This window comes from Sinocyclocheilus rhinocerous, unplaced genomic scaffold, assembly GCF_001515625.1.
Source record: "Sinocyclocheilus rhinocerous isolate Xijiao unplaced genomic scaffold, SAMN03320098_v1.1 scaffold5, whole genome shotgun sequence".
NCBI lineage: Eukaryota > Metazoa > Chordata > Actinopteri > Cypriniformes > Cyprinidae > Sinocyclocheilus > Sinocyclocheilus rhinocerous.
Genome location: NW_015661874.1, coordinates 787,969 through 808,217, shown reverse-complemented (window position 1 = coordinate 808,217; position 20,249 = coordinate 787,969). Strand labels below are relative to the sequence as shown.

Genomic DNA, 20,249 nt, shown 5'->3' with positions numbered 1-20,249 from the left:
GAAGCGGAGCGTATTTTAACCATGGAGCAAACCTTTTTAAATATTTTGATAAATTACAGAAAAAAATAAATAATTAAATGACTTTTTAAACCATTTAACTGATTGTATTAATCGGTCAAAATTCTTATGGTCGGTTAACCGGTTAAAATGAACATCCCTAATTTATACATTTGGCAAATACTTTACTCCTAAGTCAATTACAGTGCATTCAAGATATAGCTTGCTTAAGTTTTGATACACCATGACTTTGGTGTTTCTGGTGCTGCGCTCTGCTGTTTGTGATACCTGCTGTTAACCTTTTTCTCTGTTATCTTGAGTACTGAATGCAGTAAAGATTTTTGTTTATATTGCATGCTACTTGTTTATCTCAGAAATAGAGTTTGCTAGCTGGTCTATGTTCTATCTAAATATTTATACCATTTTTGTTTATGATAAATAATGTATTTGGGAAGCTAGATATATTTAAAACGTCTTTTATATTTTTCGGTGTTTAGAGATGTCAAGTACTACATTAAATTGTGTGTGTGTGTGTGTGTGTGTGATTTACAGAGAAGCATGGACTTTCTTTCCTGGAGACCTCAGCGCTGGACTCTTCTAATGTTGAACTTGCCTTTCAGACCATTCTTACAGGTCAGTCCTGAACAAATCATCTAGTAGGGTGAATATCACAAAGCTTTTGGAGGTGAATCTCATGAAAACTGTGAAGAACATGTACCAGTCATTTTTTTTAAATTACTTATTACTGTAATGAGAGAAGTAGTATTTAAATAGCAAAGCATTTATGCATAATTTAATATATTGAATTATTATATAAAAAAACATGGACATGAAAATACTCAAAAGTTAAACATCCAGATGCATTGCCATAATGAGATTCATTTTCAATGAGGGTCATTTTCAAACGTTGTAAATTTTTTAATTTTAGAGAGAAATGTGACCTGGATGTTTTATTAACTGGATGTTTCTGACATTCAATTCTGCTCAACTGCATCATATTAAAATATGCAGAAAATGTACAATATATACATCAGCAAAAAACACTTTCAGGCACGTGATTTGTTTCCCACCCCTAAAAAGTGGAAATGCACCATTTGTGGTAAAATTGTCACTTCTGTGATGCTTTCCAAAAACAAAACAAAATTATTATTGTTGTTCTTGTTTGTTGTTGTTACATATGATTAATTTATGATTTATTACTAATTTCAGAACAGACTTGTAAGGGTAAAAGAATAGAATATATTTCCCCCCTTGAAATTACTAATAAAAAAAGAAGTAAAATGTAAGCAACCAGAATAATAAAGAAATGGTTCATAAAAAATAAAAAAAAATTATCATATAATTTACTCAAATCATGCAAATTTTGACAGATTTTTTTTTTCATGAGATATTCCTTTAAATATTTGAAAAAAATGTGGAAAAAAAACAGTTGTCATTGCTGTAATACAAAAATCACCCAGAAAGGTTTTTAATTTAGAAATAAAGCATAATAATTACAATTACTTTATAAATATCATTTATAGTTTAAATAATAGCATTATTTTGTCACATTGCAGTAATGAGAGTTTGGGGTTGCGAGGATCTGCTTAATTGAAAATTATTAATGACCTAAAAAAACAAGGCACAATTTTCTTTTATTTATTTATTTTTATAAAATTATATATCTATTTTATATAACACATTTCTTGACAGTATTTTTAGATTCCAGGGTGCTTTTGTATGTGATTTAGTATTACCTCTAGATGGCGTCAAACTCCACACCACAGATATCCTCTGCTTTTCCTGTGAATGAATGAAACAGTGTTTTGAGGTCAAACTTTAAAAGTTTGCCACGCAGAAATAGTGATTTGCTTTTTTGCCGTTTTTCTTCTTTGTTTGGCCTGGGATATACCTCTCTTCAGCCACACTGTGTTACACTGTTCATTTCTATGTGTCATAATGAACCGTAGCTAAAGTTGTTGCACTGTAAGTAACATACATGAAAGATCACGTTTATCAGGCAACCCTATATCATGCTGAACTCTGAATTCCGACTCTCTCTCACACAGAAATCTACCGTATCGTGTCCCAGAGGCAGATGTCAGGGCGTGGCGATGACAGCTTCTCCCCCAGTGGTTCCAGAGTGGTTCCCATTACCGTGCAGCCCACACAGAATTCGGGCAAGCAGGGTGCTTGCTGTCAGAATAACTGAGCTGCCACAGCGCCACCATGGGATCTGGGGAAAATCGTTAACTTTGTTGGGCTGGGCTGCAAGGTTGACCATGACCGTTGTATTCCCTGCGCGTGGTGTGCTTAACGTATGTAACGGACTTGCTTAGTTATGCCCAGAATCAGTGAGTAATAATCTTCACAATTGGAGAACAAGAGATATTGAAATTGAATGGATCAAAGATTTTCTCAGAAATGAGAGGCCATGCTTCTTGTTTCAGACTAATTAGAAATGAGCAGTTAGCTGGGGCGCTCAGACTTGGCTGCTCTTTTGATTTTATTCCCGCACTTTTTGCCACAGACAGTTTGCTTACAAACAACGGGCTGGAAGAGTGAGAAAAAGTGCTTAGAATGTGTAATGCTACTTTTAAGTAACTTTTGAATGGTTTCTGATCACAATGGGGATTCACTTGTGAAATTATATATTCTTTTTCCTTTAGTGTGCCAGCGCAGAAGTAGTCTGACATCTTTTCCATGCATCTCAACACCTGAGAAATTCACACTGTGGTCATCATAGTTCGCTCAATTCTTACACTGTAACGGCCCTCTTGTATTTATTGAATGCAAATATGATCTTGTTATTCTGTGGTGTTTTTGCTTTCTTTTTTGTCATGCTTTTATCCGTCACTAGATTATTGATCAGAATTTCTCAAGGGTTTCTCCTTCCAGTCATGGCACTCATTTTGCACAAGCGCTGGGAGTGTTTTCTGTGGATCAGAGTAATGTTAATAGGTTAAGTTAATGGCTGTATGTGCTGTAATGTTTAATAAGAGTACAGTTCAGATTTAGGGTTGGGAATCGTTGACAAGTTCTTAAATTATTTGATTATTTTTATGACACTTGATTTGGTTATCGTTTCTTGAACTTATGCATTCTAAATCTATGCTATTTTATGCATAATAAAATATACAATATAGAGCCGCTTTAAAGTTTTTGTTGTCATGATGACCAGTATGCATCTTATTTATTCTCAGCTGTGCATTAACATCAGCAGTGAACTTTCAGGCATATTATTTTTGACATTTGAAAGTACGAAAACACACCATTTGTGGTATACATGTCACTTGTGTGGTGCTTTTTCCTCCCCATAAAATTATAAGATAATTTATTATTACATTCATTTATGATTTGTTCCGTGTTCCAAATGTTCTTAAATTTTTACCTTAAATTACTACAAATGAATTAAGGTGCCAGAATTATAAAAAAAATAGTTCATCCAATCATATTATCATATAATTTACTCAAATTAGAACTCAGTTTTTTATTTTGTGAGAACTATTTCTTTAAATCCCTATGATTCCCATCCCTACTCGGAGTACAGATGCAGGTCAGATGTTTGTTTTCCTGCTTTGACTTTATGATGTTGGAAATTTGCACGATTCGCTTTGCTTTAGCCGGTTTCTGGGTGTTGTTTTTGACTAATAGCTTTTTTCTGCTTGGAAAATGAGCGGCAGGTGGGATGCAGTTTTCTAATAGGAGCTTCTATGATTGGATACATTGACCATATTATATTGCAAGGCAGGGGAACTGATGCCTTGTGATGTACTGCTGAGGTTTTCTTACTGGAAGTGAATTCCTCGCTGGCCACTCTTGTTATCTGCTACATGTAACCCGAAGAGCAGTAGTTCTCTTGAGATCTCACTCACTGTCCCGCCTTTTCTGTCTTCTACGGCATTTGGTGTGGTTTTATCTTTGCATATGTGTGCGGTGGTGTTCAGATTCTCCGTGCCTCAGAACAGGACAGCCGGCTCGTGTTTTTGGCTTTATTTTTATAGTAGTGTTGTCATTTGTTTAAAGGCACGGGGTGCTTCCCTAAATGCCTTGCATGTAAGATTTATGCTAATGGCATCAATCTGCTATGCTGAATATCAGCCGTTTAGCCGGAGTCGTTGATAATTACTGCTTTGGGAAGATTCCGTCATCGTGCCTGTTCTTTTCCCAGTGGGACTCCTGAACAAAGACTCTGAATACTGCAAATACGTTTATACATTTTCAGTTAACATGGATGTTTATCAGCTGTTGTTTTTTTTTAAACTTGGGTGAATAGATTTTACGTAGACATTTGGAAACTTGTGTATTTTACAGGGTTCCCACATCTTTTGACCAGTGACTTCCACATGACCTTTCCAGTCACTCTTGAATACCGGATAAGAAAAATTCGTCATATAGAGATTGCACCCACAAAGAGCAATTTCTAGTTGATGAAATATTTATGAGCTTTTTGAAATGTTATTAATTTCCATGACTTTTCCAGGTGATTTTAAAATTCCCTGATACTTCCGTGACCGTGGGAACCTGTGAACGCTTCTGTTTTTAAACTTTTTGGTGATTTTTATCCTTTTTTTTTTTTTTTTTTTTTTTTTTTTTTTTTTAATTAAATTTTTTTTGTAATTTGTGCAATTTACTGTGTATTTTATTGACATATATAAATAAAATCAGTTTTGTTTCAAATCATCACGTGTGCGAGCAACAGAATTCAGGGTAGCAGTGACAGATTATTCAGTTTGTTTTATTAGAAACATTTACAATACAATTTCTCGAAAATAACCAAAAAATCAAAACTAGTATGGCATAGATACATTGATCAAATATCAAAAATGAAAGTCACAAAGAACATGTTCTAAGGAAAAAACCTGCAGTTTGCGTGCCCCGTGTAGACACGATACTGAATTATGAAATCAAAACGACTCGTGGATTATCGGCTAGCCTCGTCTATGATATGGCAAACCCCTCGTTTATCAACAATTAATAGAACACTAGTACCAGGAGATGCTTGACCAAACTAATGCACTAAGACCACTATGAGAGCTGTATGAAACACTTCTACTGTGGTGGAAGCTACCAAATACAGACTGTCGGACTGGAGTAACTCATCCCAAGCGAGGTCACGTCAGTGACCATCCTAACCCCCACCCCCCACCCCACCCCATGTTCCTGTGTGACTGAAATTGAAACCACTACACAACTATCATTGCCACCACAGAGCCAAAACAAAGTCGAGATGCGTGTTCACCATGAAGTACTGAGTCTATGCTTCTCCGTGTAAACAATAGTTCACCGCTTTGACATGTTTGAGACACTCTCGGTAATAATGAAACATAGGAATCAACCCTTGAGAGTAATTTGTACATAAGCCTCATTTGTATGTGACAAAACAGGTTGATAGAAGTTACATGCAAATAACGGTATTACTGTGAATGTGCTCGAAATCTGTATTCTGTTCACATACCTGCAAACAAATATAACGGTACATTTGATTTGCGGAATAAACGTGTTTTTGTGTGTTTTTTTTGTACGTTTTATCATGCATATTTTTAAACGACTGAAAATCGGAACGGCGTTACATGTAATTGATTTTTGCTTGTATTATTACTGTATGCGTGTACTATGCACAATCATTTTTCTGTTTCACCCTGTTATACTTCAGCCTGTTATCACTTCATAACAATTGCATTTAAAAACAAAGCAATTTAATATAAAAAAAGAAGGGACCCTTTATTCGCTCAGTTATGAGGTGTTAAAGGACGAGTACACAACACTTCTGAGCGCTTCTAATATGCAAAAACGCGGTATTGAGGCACAAAGTTGAAGTGACTAAAATACCCCCAAATGCTATAAAATATTTCTGCCGTTATCCCATTGTTAACGCACGCGTTACGTATCTGACGTTTTAAAATATAAGCCTTTGAAACCCCACCCCACTCGTTTTATGCTGTCGGAAGTGTGGATTTTTCTAACTTTCATAAATAAAAATTCTATAGTTTTAATCATTTTAGTAGAAATCAACTTCATGCGTTTTAGAAATATATTAACTTTTTAATTTATTAATTAAAAAACAAAACGTCTTGAAGTTACTTATAAATATGTTTGCTTCATTAAAGATATTCATAAATAACATCCAGATACTGACCTCTTCCTCTATGAAATAATAATGCATGTTAGCAAAATAGAATCTTACGAAACAGCTATAAGACATTTTAAGTTCCCTTTTAAGTTGCTTTGTATAAATGCTGTGAGGAAGAACCTAAACAGATATGGTGGTATTTCTCTAGCCATGAAATTCAACTTAAAGCTCACTTTTGACAAAGAAGCATTGGTTGGGTGGCCATTTTTTACATTCAAATACATTATTTGCCCTTTGTACTATACTGAAAGGCATTATAATTGCTTAAGTGCATCACGTATATGTTCTCTGGTGATTCTATGGAATGGATGCTGCAGTGGTTATAGATAAATACATGCAGCTTCGCGATCTGCTATGTAAGAACATATAAGGGTATATGTTCGCCTAAAACGTGAAAATATCAACAAGACTAAAAATGCAAATATATCCATTACGGGAATGCAAGGTACAGTTCAGCTTATAAGTTTGCAAACCCCTTGAAGAATTTTTCAACTGCATTTTATTTTATTTTTTAGTACATCCCTTATGCATTTGTTTGACACTACAGGCAAAACCTTGTTTTTTCCTGCATTGGACATTTTTGAGATTTTGGGCTATTTGCCTTTTTGTAACGGGTAGTTTCAGACTAGTGGAAAGAAAACATGCATATACACTTTTAAGTGGTTATTGTATTGCAGTTTATCTATTTGCATCCTGTAGATTTCAGTTACAATAGATATTATATACCTGATTTTATACATTTTTACCCCCTAAAAGCATAAAAATTTATTGTTTTCTGATTTATGGATTGATAAAAAGAGATATCCAAATTTCCCGCTTTAAAAAACGTTTAATACTAAAATGAAACAAGCATTTTTAATCAGGCTTCCTCCAGTGTTCAGTTTTATGTTCTGTAAATGTATGCAAATTTGTGTATATTTAATAGGATAATGCCTCATTTGCATATTTAAACACAACATTTCAGAACACTTGAAATACAAAAAATGTAATCAATCAACTGGAGAAATATGGTTATTTCTATTAGTTTTTTTTTTTTTAACCCTATTCACCTGGAGTGTCTCGCCTTAATATTCCATAAGACAAAATTGTTGACATGCTCTTGTTTTTTAGCATGCGTTTCTTCCTCAAGCATCAATGACTGTTTGTATCATGTGTGATAGTTTTGAGTCTCTGGTGCTGAAGCAGCCCACTGTTCTTGATAAGCATCATCCAAGTTCTTTGGTTTCCCAGCATGCTCTGCACATTTGAGTTCTTCCCCACAGCGGCTATACGATGTTGATCTCCAGCTCTGACACTCGGGACAATTGAGGGACTCATGCAGCTTTCACAAAAGGCGGCAAACAATCATTGACGCTCAAGAAGAAAACAAACTAAATGTATGCAAACTTCGGAACGGAATCAATTATTTGTGTAAATTATTTTGTATATGGCATCTTCAGGGCAATACTAAAAATAAAACTTTTTTTTTTTTATGTTAAGCACCTTCTAAACAGATTCTGCTTGGGGTTTGTAAACATGAGCACAACTGTATTGATCTGGTATTTGTGCATTATAGATACTTTACGTTGGGTAGGAGAAATATGTTTGGAAAAATAAACTGGTGTCATTGTACAGCATTTCATAAAACACCAGCTGTAGTCCTCACTAAAAATCTCTGTAGTACAAGTGGCTCTGTTATATTTTATCTACACAGGCTGTTCAAAGGTTAATAATGCTCTGTAAAATAATTTCCCAGCATGCACAACCAAAAAGGAAGCAAGAGAAGCTGTTGAACTGCAACTATTTAACAACACCACATAAGTACTGGAAAAAAAAAAGAAAGAAGCAGAAACTGAAATGATTTTCACAGTGGTTCTTAATATTAAACTTCACGCTAGACAACACATTCTTGTTAAACCTGTTAGACTCTAAACAGGACCACTTTTCATTGTGAATCTGTAGTCGTAGGTTGTGACCACTCCCCCTTCTCGATCAGAATGGTATTTTTGCATGGGCAGTTATTATTTTAGATTAGGCATAATAATAGTGCCCTGGTCATTCTGAAATTATAACGGAACTTGCCAGTTTAAATCATTTGAATGCAGATGATTAGACTGTTCTGATATGCATTTTAAATATATTTGTATTTCTTCTGAGCTGTTCTTACATGCAGTAAATCCTGTCAATAGGGTGTGTAGATATTTTTTGTATTTTCATAACCGTATGCACCAGTTATAGGCAAAGCAAATGCTGTACAAACTAATCTATATGAATTAATTTCCCTATTGATTGTACCCTAATTTATTTTTGGTTATGTATGTTCTGAAGAGCTTTCAGATTTTGGGGCATCAATAACATCACACTTTAATTTTCTACTGGGATGACGCCTTACGCAATATTACAAACTAGCAAGTAGGCTATTAGAGACTATTACAATATGAAGTACAAGTGGCTCTGTTATATTTTATCTACGCAGGCTGTTCAAAGGTTAATAATGCTCTGTAAAATAATTTCCCAGCATGCACAACCAAAAAGAAGCTAGAGAAGCTGTTGAACTGCGACTATTTAACAACACCACATAATTACTGGAAAAAAAGAAGAAGCAGAAACGGAAACGATTCACAGTGGTTCTTAATATTAAGCTTCACCTTAGACAGCACATTCTTGTTAAACCTGTCAGACTCTAAACCGGACTGCTTTTCATTGTGAATCTGTAGTCGTAGGTTGTGACCACTCCCCCTTCTCGATCAGAATGGTATTTTTGCATGGGCAGTTATTATTTTAGATTAGGCATAATAATAGTGCCCTGGTCATTCTGAAATTATAACGGAACTTGCCAGTTTAAATCATTTGAATGCAGATGATTAGACTGTTCTGATATGCATTTTAAATATATTTGTATTTCTTCTGAGCTGTTCTTACGTGCAGTAAATCCTGTCAATAGGGTGTGTAGATATTTTTTGTATTTTCATAACCGTATGCACCAGTATAGGCAAAGCAAATGCTGTACAAACTAATCTATATGAATTAATTTCCCTATTGATTGTGATAACCCTAATTTTTGGTTATGTATGTTCTGAAGAGCTTTCAGATTTTGGGGCATCAATAACATCACACTTTAATTTTCTACTGGGATGACGCCTTACGCAATATTACAAACTAGCAAGTAGGCTATTAGAGACTATTACAATATTTTCAGAATTGCTTATATAGTGAAATATATTTAATGATATGCTTATGGTAGTCAGTCTTTATTATATATCTCCCTAAATGTCAATAAATAGAGTCTTATTCCTATCAAATAAATAATACTCAAAAAAGTTTCGCTGTGATTGGCTGTATAAAGTCTTTAACAGTTAAAATGTCTCCCTTTCAAAGCCTGCATTGAATAATATCTCGCTCGGAATACTTACACAGCACCTTCTCCATTGATCCAGGCTACATTCTTTGAAGTATATCATCACTCTATTAGAAGTTGTGACATTTGGTTAAGAAACAAAACATTTGAAGTGCTGCATTTTCTAATTGGGAAAGTCGTTACTGCTTTTTTGTTCTCAAAAAGGGCTTTAATCAGGTAAATACAATGTGCATGGCTTTTAAACAATTCTTAGGGTTATCAACCATTCAGAAGCATTTTTGTAACAGTGCATTTTTGGATTAGGATTAATTTATTTTATTAAGTATTAAGTTATTGCTGTTTCCTGCATACGCTGACCTAGTGACCTTAAAAGAGGCAGGAGAACAAAATGTGGTATATAGACAGACGACTGTTGTTCTAAATCAGATTCTAAAATTCAAGCTATTAAGGTTTGCATAATTGATTCTATTTTTTAAAATGGTTTTGGTTTTTATATATATATATATATATATATATATATAAATGACTGAAATGCACAAACATACATTCCTTCAATGGACGAGCGTCTGTCCCTGATCAGTGTTGGGGATTTGAAGAACCAGAAAGGAAGGTAAGAAAACACCATCGTATTGTCCCTTCATTTTAAAATAAATTAAGATGCTATTTCTATTTAGAAATACCGCTACGTGACTAGTTCAAAATATGCTATCCGTGCAAATACAACCAACTAACCCAAAATATAACCTAAGTGCAATAATAACGATAATATTTGCCATTTGAGTTCGCTGTTGAGAAATTCACATGCTTTTCGATTGCAAATGCTGTTTGCTTGCTTAAAAATAAGGTGCTTATCAGAGCTTTAATTTAAGCCTTTTCAGTTTTGTATCTCAAATCTGAGAGTTACTTAAAGGGACTTGAAATATATTTTATTTAAACAAAGTACATTATTACACTAACGCTTATAGAAACAAAAACAAAAGCAAAACAAGGTGCTAATGCGGCCGTAATACATGAATTCAGATGAGGCAAACAAAAGTATATCTGCTGTAACAGTCAAAAGTTTTTCAGAACTAATATTTAAAATGCTAATGGCTCAAAGGTAAATCGTTATAGTAAGTTAAATACAATCACAGGCTTACCCTAGCATATCTTCTAACACCGCACACGTGGCAATGGCGCGCAGAGGCTCGATGGGGGAAAAACTGACCCATTTCAAACCGAGTAAATTTTCAGTGGCTCCATTCTTTTGTAGTGGCCTTCTAGCAAGGGGGAAAAAAGACAGTTTCCCAACCTCAGAACGCTCTAATCCCCTATTCCGAAATCCCCCAGCCTGCAATGAGACAGGCAGTGGGTGTGTAATTTGATTCAGCATGAGCGGCCACCAAATTGGGCGTTTCCCCCCTGCTTTCTTGTCAATTACAATTGTCTGATTTCATTGTGGAGTTCAAGGTTGTTCTCCGATTGGCTGCTCGTGACCGTGCGCTGGCAGGCCTGTCTCGAGAGGGTCACGGCAGAATGTCCCGCTCATGAAGGAAGACTCCATGGAAACTTCGACGGCCTGCCTCTCGTGCACATTAAACGAGAAATCTCAGAATAAAAATGCTTTGGGTCTATCTAGTCCCACTCTCTACCCAGAACGGCCAGCTTTTCTCTTTGAAATAAAATCTGCTCTTGGATTTTTTTTTCACCCCATGACAGGACAAAAGAGGCCCCTTTTCTCCCCAATGGGAATACTAGAACGAGAGTGAGCAAGCGATCAACAGGAGGGGCCCCAGCTGCACCTAGTTTAGCCCCCTGCGCGCCGTCTCCGTCCTCATTCACGCCACTGGTACACCACCCCTCCTTCCTACAGCAGTTGCTTTACACCTGGACTCTGATGTATGGCTAATTATCAGCTCCTCCTTGGGCAGGCCATGTCGGGGCACTCCGGGGATTGTACCAACACTGCGACAAAACAATATAGTCACTGGGAGGAGCTCTGTAGTTATTACAACGAATGAGCGGTTTGTAGAATTAGAGCACAGTCACCCCCGACAAGACCAACCCTCACAAAATAAAAAAACGTAATCTAAAGTACGATATGCAACACCTGCCTCAGTACAGACGGACAATCAGAGGACGCTTTGCAACTCAGATGCAGCACCTCGGGAACGGGTGATTTACATTGTACTGTAGCTCGGAGTCTTGCTTGCTTTTGTCTATTTGGTCTATTCAGGATCAGATTACAGACCCCCTCCCCTCAATCGCCCCCTCTGCTTTTTTCGTACTTCATCTTATGCCTTATGCTCAGCCTTTTACTAAATAACTGTGAAAAAGAAAAATTCATAAACACACTGACTGAGTGCAGAAAGGAGAATAAAAACATTATTGAAATAACCCGGGAAAGTCCTCTTGAAAACAGAACGCTGGATGAATTCCAAGGTTTTTTGAGCTGACCAATCAGTTTGCTCAAATAGTTGTTTCCTTTTTTTTTTTTCGTATTGTACCTAATAAGACCGTTTTAGATACATCACATAATAGGCTCACTGGTGCAGAAACAAAACAAAATGAATAAAGAGAAACTCCCTGTTTTACTCGTCAATTACCCGTTCGATTTGATTTGCAAAGCAGATACTACATCGGTAATTGTGTCGTTTACAATATGATCCAAATTTAACGCAATCAGGTTGTATATATCAGCCCCTATTTCTATATCATCTATTTCGTATGGACATCTAGAAATGTAATGTTTTTTTGACAATCACTTCACATCAGTTTTAAGGTGCAAAGATTTAAGATTCTAGTTTGCCTTAAAAAAGAATACTCGCTCATTTGCAGATGCTGGGATGTAAAACTATACTCCAATCTTAGGAAATAAACTTGTAATGATATTTTTTTTATATAATAATAAACCTCCCCAGCAAAGGCAAAGTGTCAAATGTTCACATTATTTCTTCTGTTACTGTCCACACACAGCATGTGGAAAAATCAGCACCAGTAAAAAAATTAAATAAATTCAAACAAAACAAACCAACATGCTAAGAACTACGTTCTTTCCCATTTTTAAAAAAACTTTTATAAAATATATATGTATATATGTGTACATATAAAAGAAAAATCTGAAAATACTTCTTCCTCTTTTTTTTTAGTAAACCAAGCAGTGTGTTCGAAAATATCTGCTTGTTTTGGTTTTGTGTTTTCTGAAAAATAAAAAAGTGAATACTGACCAAATAAAAAAAGATTAAAAGTGAACCGATTCTACAGAGTAAAAATGAACCACAAAAAAAACAAACAACAACAAAAATGCCTTTTTAAGAGAATATCCGGATGGCCTGTGTGACAAGGGTGTGGCAGACAGGACACTCTGGATGGTTTAGCTCACAAATTCGGATGGCGCACTCCATGCAGAAGAGGTTATGCCCACACGGGACCAGAGCGGCGGTCACTTTGCTCTCAAAACAGGTCATGCAGTCCCGAGCCACGGCAGGCGGAGAATCCGGCACAGGGAGACGTCCGGTGAACGTGATGGCGGTGGGCTCGCTGTGGGCGCGGGCACTCCTTGCAGAAGAGGTTATGACCACACGGGACCAGAGCGGCAGTCACTTTGCTCTCAAAACAGGTCATGCAGTCCCGAGCCACGGCAGGCGGAGAATCCGGCACAGGGAGACGTCCGGTGAACGCAGCGGTGACGGTGGTGGGCTCGCTGTGGGCGCGGCGCGCCTGGGCGTGAGGAGACCCGACAGCGTTGGAGTTTCCGGTGCCGCACGGTTCAGGCAGGCCCGGCGACAGTCTGGTCAGAGGAAGAGGCAGGCCTCCAAAGCTTTTAGAGCGCTGCTGGGCGTAGTATGCCACCTGTTTGGGATACTCGGGATCGCCCCAGCTTTGAGTGCCCTCAGATCCGAAGTAGGAGCATGGCTTGTCCCCACTGCCATGGTTGGTAAAGTCACCTTTACTGTAAATCCCACTTCCTCCTCCTCCACTACTTCCGACCATGGCGTCTGAGAAATTCTGGCGGAAGCTGCTGGCAAGCGGTTTGCGCGGGGCCCCCTGTAGCCCCCACACCTGCTGCAGGCGGCTCTCCAGACCCCCGTTGCCGCTGTCAGGTCCCAAGCAGTCGTTCACGACGCGGTAGGGCACCCGCACCTGTATGGTGGTCTGGCCAGGTAGCGGCGCAGGAGGCGATCCACTGAAAGAGACGCCCAACTTGTTCCTGGAGGCCCGCAGCATGGAGAAGTGCTCCGCAGCTGAGATGATTTCACGTCTGGCCAGGGCCACATCCTCTTTGCGGCCAGTGATGAGGAAGACTGGTTCTTCGCCTCGGACGGGAGTCTTGATGTAGGTGTTTGTCTTTGCACGCAAAGCTTTGATTTTGCAACCTGTTGAGTGAAGAAGGAGTATTATAATAGCAGTATAACTAATATCTGTAAGATAATACTTATTTTGCTTGTTTGTTTCCAGGTCAAAAGGTCACCCATGCTCAGAATCTGCAGCAGAACAAATCATTCGCAAAGTTCTTTATTTGTTGAGTGTAATTTAAACATTTTGGTTAATTTGATTGTATTTTCAGTTCTCAGTAAAAGTACAGTACTGTTTATTCTATTTAACACAATTTATTATGTTTAAATTGTCCATGTTTCATCATTTTACCATGCTAAAATATACAAAATTCTGCAGATTCTTTGCAAAAGTCAGCAGATTCAGTCTGGGCCTGCCCATTTTTCTATTTTTTCTATTGTACCCTATACACAAAATATACCAAATAAAATTTTTGATGATTAAAAATTAGCATTGTATTGCCTTTTTTGCTGCAAAATGTACTAAATATAATTTTTTGATTATAAAAAATTAAGTTTTGCAAATTTTGTAGACAATATATTAAAATATAAATTTTCAGAACAAATTTTGTTTTTGTACAAAATATACTTTTGATGATAAAAATGAGAATTATCTAGCAATTTGTTGTATTTGATTACACCCACTGGACCTTATTCATAAACAGAATAAATATCTGAGTTAATCTTTCTTTCTTTGTCATTTCTTTTCATAAAACTATTGATTGAACAATGCACATTGAAATTTCTTCTGCTCGTGTTTAATGAATGAGGCCCAAAGTGAATTTGGAAATGACTGTTCACTCTTCTCTGTTGTGGTAAATGTAGAAATCGATTAAAACAATGGCTTTTTTTCTACCTTACACTGTATGCATTACACTACTATTTTGCTGTTTCATTTATAATATAGAAAAAATGCGTCTGCTTTTAATTATTTAGCATAATAAATCCCATTAAAATTTTCCACTCTGTGTTGACGTATCCTATTAGATCCTATTAAAAAAAATCTGTATATACAATAGCGCTTAAAAATCACTGTTGTCTGAATGACGCCTCCTCTGCAACAGTGCCATGTGCTAACTGATAGTTACAGGTTCTATGATATTCAGCACCGAAACCCAAATTAAAACGTATCAGACGTAAATTTCCCAACTATTCTGCAGATGGAGTTGACTCGAGGACAAAGCAAGCATGCAAAATCCCCCATAAAGTTATTGTTGAGATATGAATTCATGACAAGGTGTGGTGCTCCACAGCATCTGCCTCGTGTTCAGCACCAGAGTATTTATTAGCACCTCAGTGGTGTTTTATCAAAAGTGGGGTGGCTTTCTCCGCCCAGGGGCCTGTTCAGTGGATAGATCTCTGCACACTGGTTTCATGCCTCATTGTGTACGGCAGAAGCTAAAAAAATTACCTGGATGGACTGTCTAGCACTGACAGCGGGGAGCACAGATTCCCTCCTACCGCTGAATCGTCCCTCTCGCTGCAGGAGCACATCTCCTAACAGGCATGGCAGCCACTGCAGGTGAACAAAGCACTGGAACCATACAGCTCAAAATTCCAACTAATGGCGATAACAAGGATACAGAAGTGTGCTGCTTTTTTTTTTTTTTGCCATCACTCTCGCTTGTTATGAGGCCAAATGCATCTATCTATTCATAGAAAAATGCAGTTAAATTAAACTAATAAAGGCCAAACGAATGTCACAGGATGTGGCAGTACTATCAGTGACTAATGAGGTAAAGACCCCATTTCGAATCCTCTTAATCAGCAATTTCCAATCCACACGCTCACTACATCCCAAGTTAGACCCATTTGGATTCTGAAAACGCGCAGGCCACTTTACAACTCAAAGTCGTCATATGCGGGGAACCCACTTGCTGGGACATTATTTAGTGCATATTTCATCTGGGTGAGATATTATGCTCCTAATGAATGGACAGTAGATGTTCCTGACCCCCTGCTTTGAGTGCAGGGCTGTTGTACTGGTAGACGGGGCGTGACTCTAATACAGTCTTTATAGTCTGTCTCTCCAGGACCAAATGCAACATGGCTTTCCAGGACACTGGAAATGTATCACGAAGTGCCTTCTTAATCACAATGAGACAACAGGGTCACCAAAGTGATCCAACAACACATACTTGCCTCCTCAACTTATTCCAAATATCATCACACATTCAAAATGCAACTTTTCAGCCAAGTCACGTTCATATAGCTCTGCCCTCAAAGCACACAAGGACTTTTACTTCTTTGTCTGACCACGCTGTCAGAATTTCAGCACTTTTAGATGCTCACGACACATTCGGACATCAGCAATGGACTAAAGTTACCCGACAAGTCCTCTTTGTCTGAGGTAGCCCGACAAAACAACGTGGTTCTGCATATGAAAGCCCCCAGGAACTACAGAGGCGCGCGAAGGAGCGAATGACACAATGTATCCAGTCAACAAAGACCGTTGACTGTTACATTGTATCCAGCGAACGCACACGCGTTCCATTTTCTGTTTCAAAAACCAGAATTACGCGCGCTCAGACGACAAAGGGAAAGCAGCATGCTGACATTGAAGGCGTGGATGTGGAATAACGCCTTTGTTCTCGTGCCCGCTGATAACTTTGCTTAAAGCTAAGAGGAAATGCCCATGTTTATGCCATCTACGCGCCGAAACAGAGTGCTGAATTGTGGCTAAAAGAGACACGTTAAAAGCATCACCACTCCCTTTTTCTTTGTTAAGACAGCTCCACACTTAGTTTGAGCCGCGCACCCTGGAGAACGAGTTGGAAAGCATGTGAAAGTGCGCATCGTTGTATTTACCTTGCCTCCCCACTATTTCGGCCACATGTTCGGAGCTTGGCACGGGGACGCACTCCGTTATGTTGCAGCCCCGTCCTTTGGTTTCGGTGGGCGAGCTGTCGTACAGGGCGCACAACTTGTTCTTCCCTTGTAACATCCCTGACTCGGCTGGGATGTGATTGTGGTGGTTATTGTTACTCCTGTCTTGAACTCCACCACCTCCACCCGCAGGAGCACCGTCCTCGCCCTCTCCAAGACCCAGCAGCGACAGTTGGCCCAGCGCAACTCTAAGGGCACGGGAATCGTCCTCCACGTCCTCGGGTGGCACCAGGAGGCCCTCGCTGCCGAAGCCGGCCAAATCCCCGCCGTAGCCCCCATTTTTCTCCATGATCCCTGCTAGAACCAGCAAGCTAGGCATGGCTAACAAAAGAGTGTGAGACAAAGACACTGGTAAGAGACTGGAGGAACAGCACCCTCGCCGCCACCCCGCCCCCTCCTGGTCCTAGTCCCCCCTTTGCGCTAGTCCCTCCCACAGACCAGCCCCCTCTCCGGTTCTGAAACGCAGAAGGCGAACGGGACACAAGGATGTCTGCGCCGAGAGGGGCCAGGCGAAGCGATGCTCCGCCCCGTCTGGTTCGCTCAGTCCCCGCCTATGGCAAGCCGTCTCTGCATGTATTCCCTAGAATCAATCTATTTTTTATGTTACTAGTAGGCCTACTCAGACTGTGCGGAATGTTTGTTTGTTTGTTTGTTTTCAATTTTTTTTAACCAAAAGATACTGTTTGATTGTTATTTTATCAGGATAAACAAATTGTTATATAATATATAATTTATAAAAAATATGACATTTAAAATGGTTAAAGTATTTATAAATTTCACACACACATTCTACTTAGTGATAAAAAATTATTATTTCAAAAATAAAAACAATATGCATTATATAAATTTTGATATTTTAGTATTATTGTTTTATTATTTTAATTTATTATAGTAATACTTATCCAGATACATTTATGGGACATTTAACATGTTATTTTTATTGATTGATTGATTTATTGATTGATTGCATGGTGTGATTTAATTATCAACCGCAAGTGAGTCATCATTATTCATAAAAATATTAATATGAACACCAGTAGAAAATTGCAGCATTATACAAAAAAAAAAAAAAGATTACGTTTGTATTAAGAAAATTGTTTGTTATTTTTATATTACTTTAATATATCATTTTATCCTTGAAGTCTGAGAAATATACTGGTCTCTATTGGTAATAACTTATATAATAATAATAATCGCTATTATTGTTGTGTTATAGATCCTATTTATTTATTTATTTCTAAAATGGATAAGCTACTAGTTTAAAATAATAAATGTTCAAACAGCTTGCCATGCCCTGCCTCTCTGAGACAGAGTCGCCAGCCATCCATCCATCCATCCATTCTGTTTCATTTCAGCAACCAACAACTCACTTCTAATGAACAATCCAAAACATCATTTTTATGCCGTAAATATTAGCCTACAACATCATAGTTCATTGTCTTGTGTTGTGAGGAGAGGCGTGCCAGAATGATCACACATGTGCGCCTGCAAACAACACCATGCAGCTGGCGCTCTGCATTCTCAACAACAGCACTTCTGTTGTGATGTTTGGTCAACGGAGTGTCATAACATGACCGAAAATACGCGGCGAGTGTCGGCGGCTTTTTAAGCAGAGGAAGTGAAACATCTGTCCCCAATATTTACCAAAACCGAAAGAGTTAAACTGACATAATTTGGGGGTCCGCCCACCCTGTTTGCCGTTGGTTGCAGCGGGTCACTGAGTTGTTGTTTGGACTACAGTTGCGCATGGAGTGCTGTTACACTGAGAGACACTGAGAAGAAGAGACACGGGGAGTTATCAGACAGACGTTGCAGGATCTGCACTGCACATTTATGGTAGAGTGAGAGAGAGGGAGAGAGAGAGGAGAGCGAGCACGTGTCTAGCAACATCGAAGGCAAACCTTGAACAAAGAGCATTCGTGTTTCCACCTCAGACGACACTGTCCTCATGATGCCACGCCTGGCGGCAAAGATGAAATCTGCAACAACAACAACAGCAGCAGCAGCAATAATACTACTACTACTACTAATAATAATACAAACATATTGTAGTTTGAATTGTATAAATGATACCAAATATTGATATTTTAAATATTATTTAAATATTAAATATTATTAAAAAAATTATTATTTATATTAAGCAAATTGATAACACTTGTAGTTACACTCCTAGTTTAACCTAATTCATATTTTCAACATTTTTTTATATGTAATATTTTTAATATTTTCAAGGTGGGTTTATTATTGAAACTCAGTTAAAGCATAAACGTATACAAAATACAGTTTTTAAAAATACATGTACTTAAAAGTAATTCAAAATTATAAAATGACTTAATTCAAAATGATGACTTAAAGTGGGGTATGTTGTCACACTATATGGGTAAGTTGTCACAGTGGAACCTATTCAGTAGCATTTTATAGGCTATCTAGGGTTAGGTAAAACAGTTTAAACACTAATAAAAAAAACACTGTTTTGGTCAACAGAAATTATAATTAAAACAACATATTATAACTTAATACAACATAATAATAATAATCAAAACATTTTTTAGAATTGTATAACTGATACCAGCTGTTGATATTTTAATTATATTTAAATCTCTTAAAACGATCTGTACTGATACATATTTGTACAACTAAAGCCTTTGAACATAAAAAAATATTTTAAAAATACATGTACATATCTACATTTTAATTTTAATTTAATTAATTTATCATGCATTGACCTTAAAGTGGGGCATGTTGTCACACTATATGGGGTAAGTTGTCACTGTGGAACCTATTAAATAGTATTTTATAGGTTAGTTAGGATTAGGTAGAAGAGATTAAACACTAAGAATAAAAAAATGACAATGTGTGTGTTGAAACAAATATTATTACATAAATATATTATTTGGATGATATGCAGTTATAGACTTACAAATGCATGCAATGCATCAGCTTTGAAAAATATGTAGTTGTGGTGACGACATGAGGCTGTAGTCTAGTGTATGGTTTTATATCCATACAGGCTACAGAGAATGCCATATTTCTCTTCCATCATTGGCGAGCATATTTATCTGATTCCTTATAGGAAATGCTCATGAAAGTCTTCTCATGGTAAATATAGGTGATTGTTCACACTCAATCTCTTCTCATTTGCATCTGTAGTTTTTCCAGTGTTTTAATTGGTCAGTCGGACCAGTTGGACACTTCAGATGTCTTCGATCAGATGGCAGCACTAATATGAGATGTGCAGGACGGGTCTTTCTCACACATTCCGGATCAGTGCCAGAACCTTAGCGACAATCAGTATGTCCAAAAGGTCATTTGCCTCCATTAATGGTGTCCACTGGGAGCCCAAGGCCCAAATCAATATCAACTATGGATAACAGATCATGTTTCCCTGCCTGCCCCGTCTGTCTGTGGGCCTGGTTCTTTTGTTGATCAAGTCCCTCTTTTGTCTTTCCACTTGTTCACTTTGCTTATTTTAGTCGAATCTGCATCAAGTCATTGGAAGCGCTTCTTGAAGTCTGTGCTGAGCATTCTTTTTCCTAGCAGAGCCTATATGTTTGCATATTCTCATATACTCACTCGTATTGTACTCACGACACCCACATTCTGT

At 37.6% G+C, this 20,249-nt stretch overlaps 2 protein-coding genes across 3 annotated transcripts in view; one reads left to right on the top strand and one right to left on the bottom strand.

The window, feature by feature from the left end:
- The window catches only part of LOC107726679 (ras-related protein Rab-11A-like), a 17,795-nt gene extending 13,222 nt beyond the window's left edge, over positions 1-4,573 (top strand). For both annotated transcript variants that reach the window (XM_016536363.1, XM_016536362.1), the window contains exons 4-5: positions 550-630; positions 2,046-4,573. In XM_016536363.1, the coding sequence (XP_016391849.1) occupies positions 550-630; positions 2,046-2,188 (224 nt within the window). In that variant the 3' untranslated portion in view covers positions 2,189-4,573. The remainder of the gene's footprint in view (positions 1-549; positions 631-2,045) is intronic.
- An 8,105-nt stretch (positions 4,574-12,678) lies between these two features.
- On the bottom strand, positions 12,679-17,189 carry LOC107726648 (RNA-binding protein MEX3B-like). Its single transcript, XM_016536310.1, has 3 exons — positions 16,568-17,189; positions 13,029-13,801; positions 12,679-12,877 (listed from the first exon to the last, which is right to left on the bottom strand). The coding sequence occupies exons 1-3, from the start codon at positions 16,962-16,964 to the stop codon at positions 12,737-12,739; spliced, it is 1,311 nt and encodes a 436-aa protein (XP_016391796.1). The 5' UTR covers positions 16,965-17,189; the 3' UTR covers positions 12,679-12,736.
- Between the last annotated feature and the right edge of the window lie 3,060 nt (positions 17,190-20,249).

Bases quoted from the DNA above. Each gene is read 5' to 3' on its own strand.
- LOC107726648 (XM_016536310.1), bottom strand. From the start codon at position 16,964: ATGCCTAGCTTGCTGGTTCTAGCAGGGATCATGGAGAAAAATGGGGGC. The intron at 13,802-16,567 runs GTAAATACAACG...TTCACTCAACAG, and splicing joins CGAAATAGTGGGGAGGCAAG to GTTGCAAAATCAAAGCTTTG. The intron at 12,878-13,028 runs GTGACTGCCGCT...ACCTGTTTTGAG, and splicing joins TGACCTGTTTTGAGAGCAAA to AGCAAAGTGACCGCCGCTCT.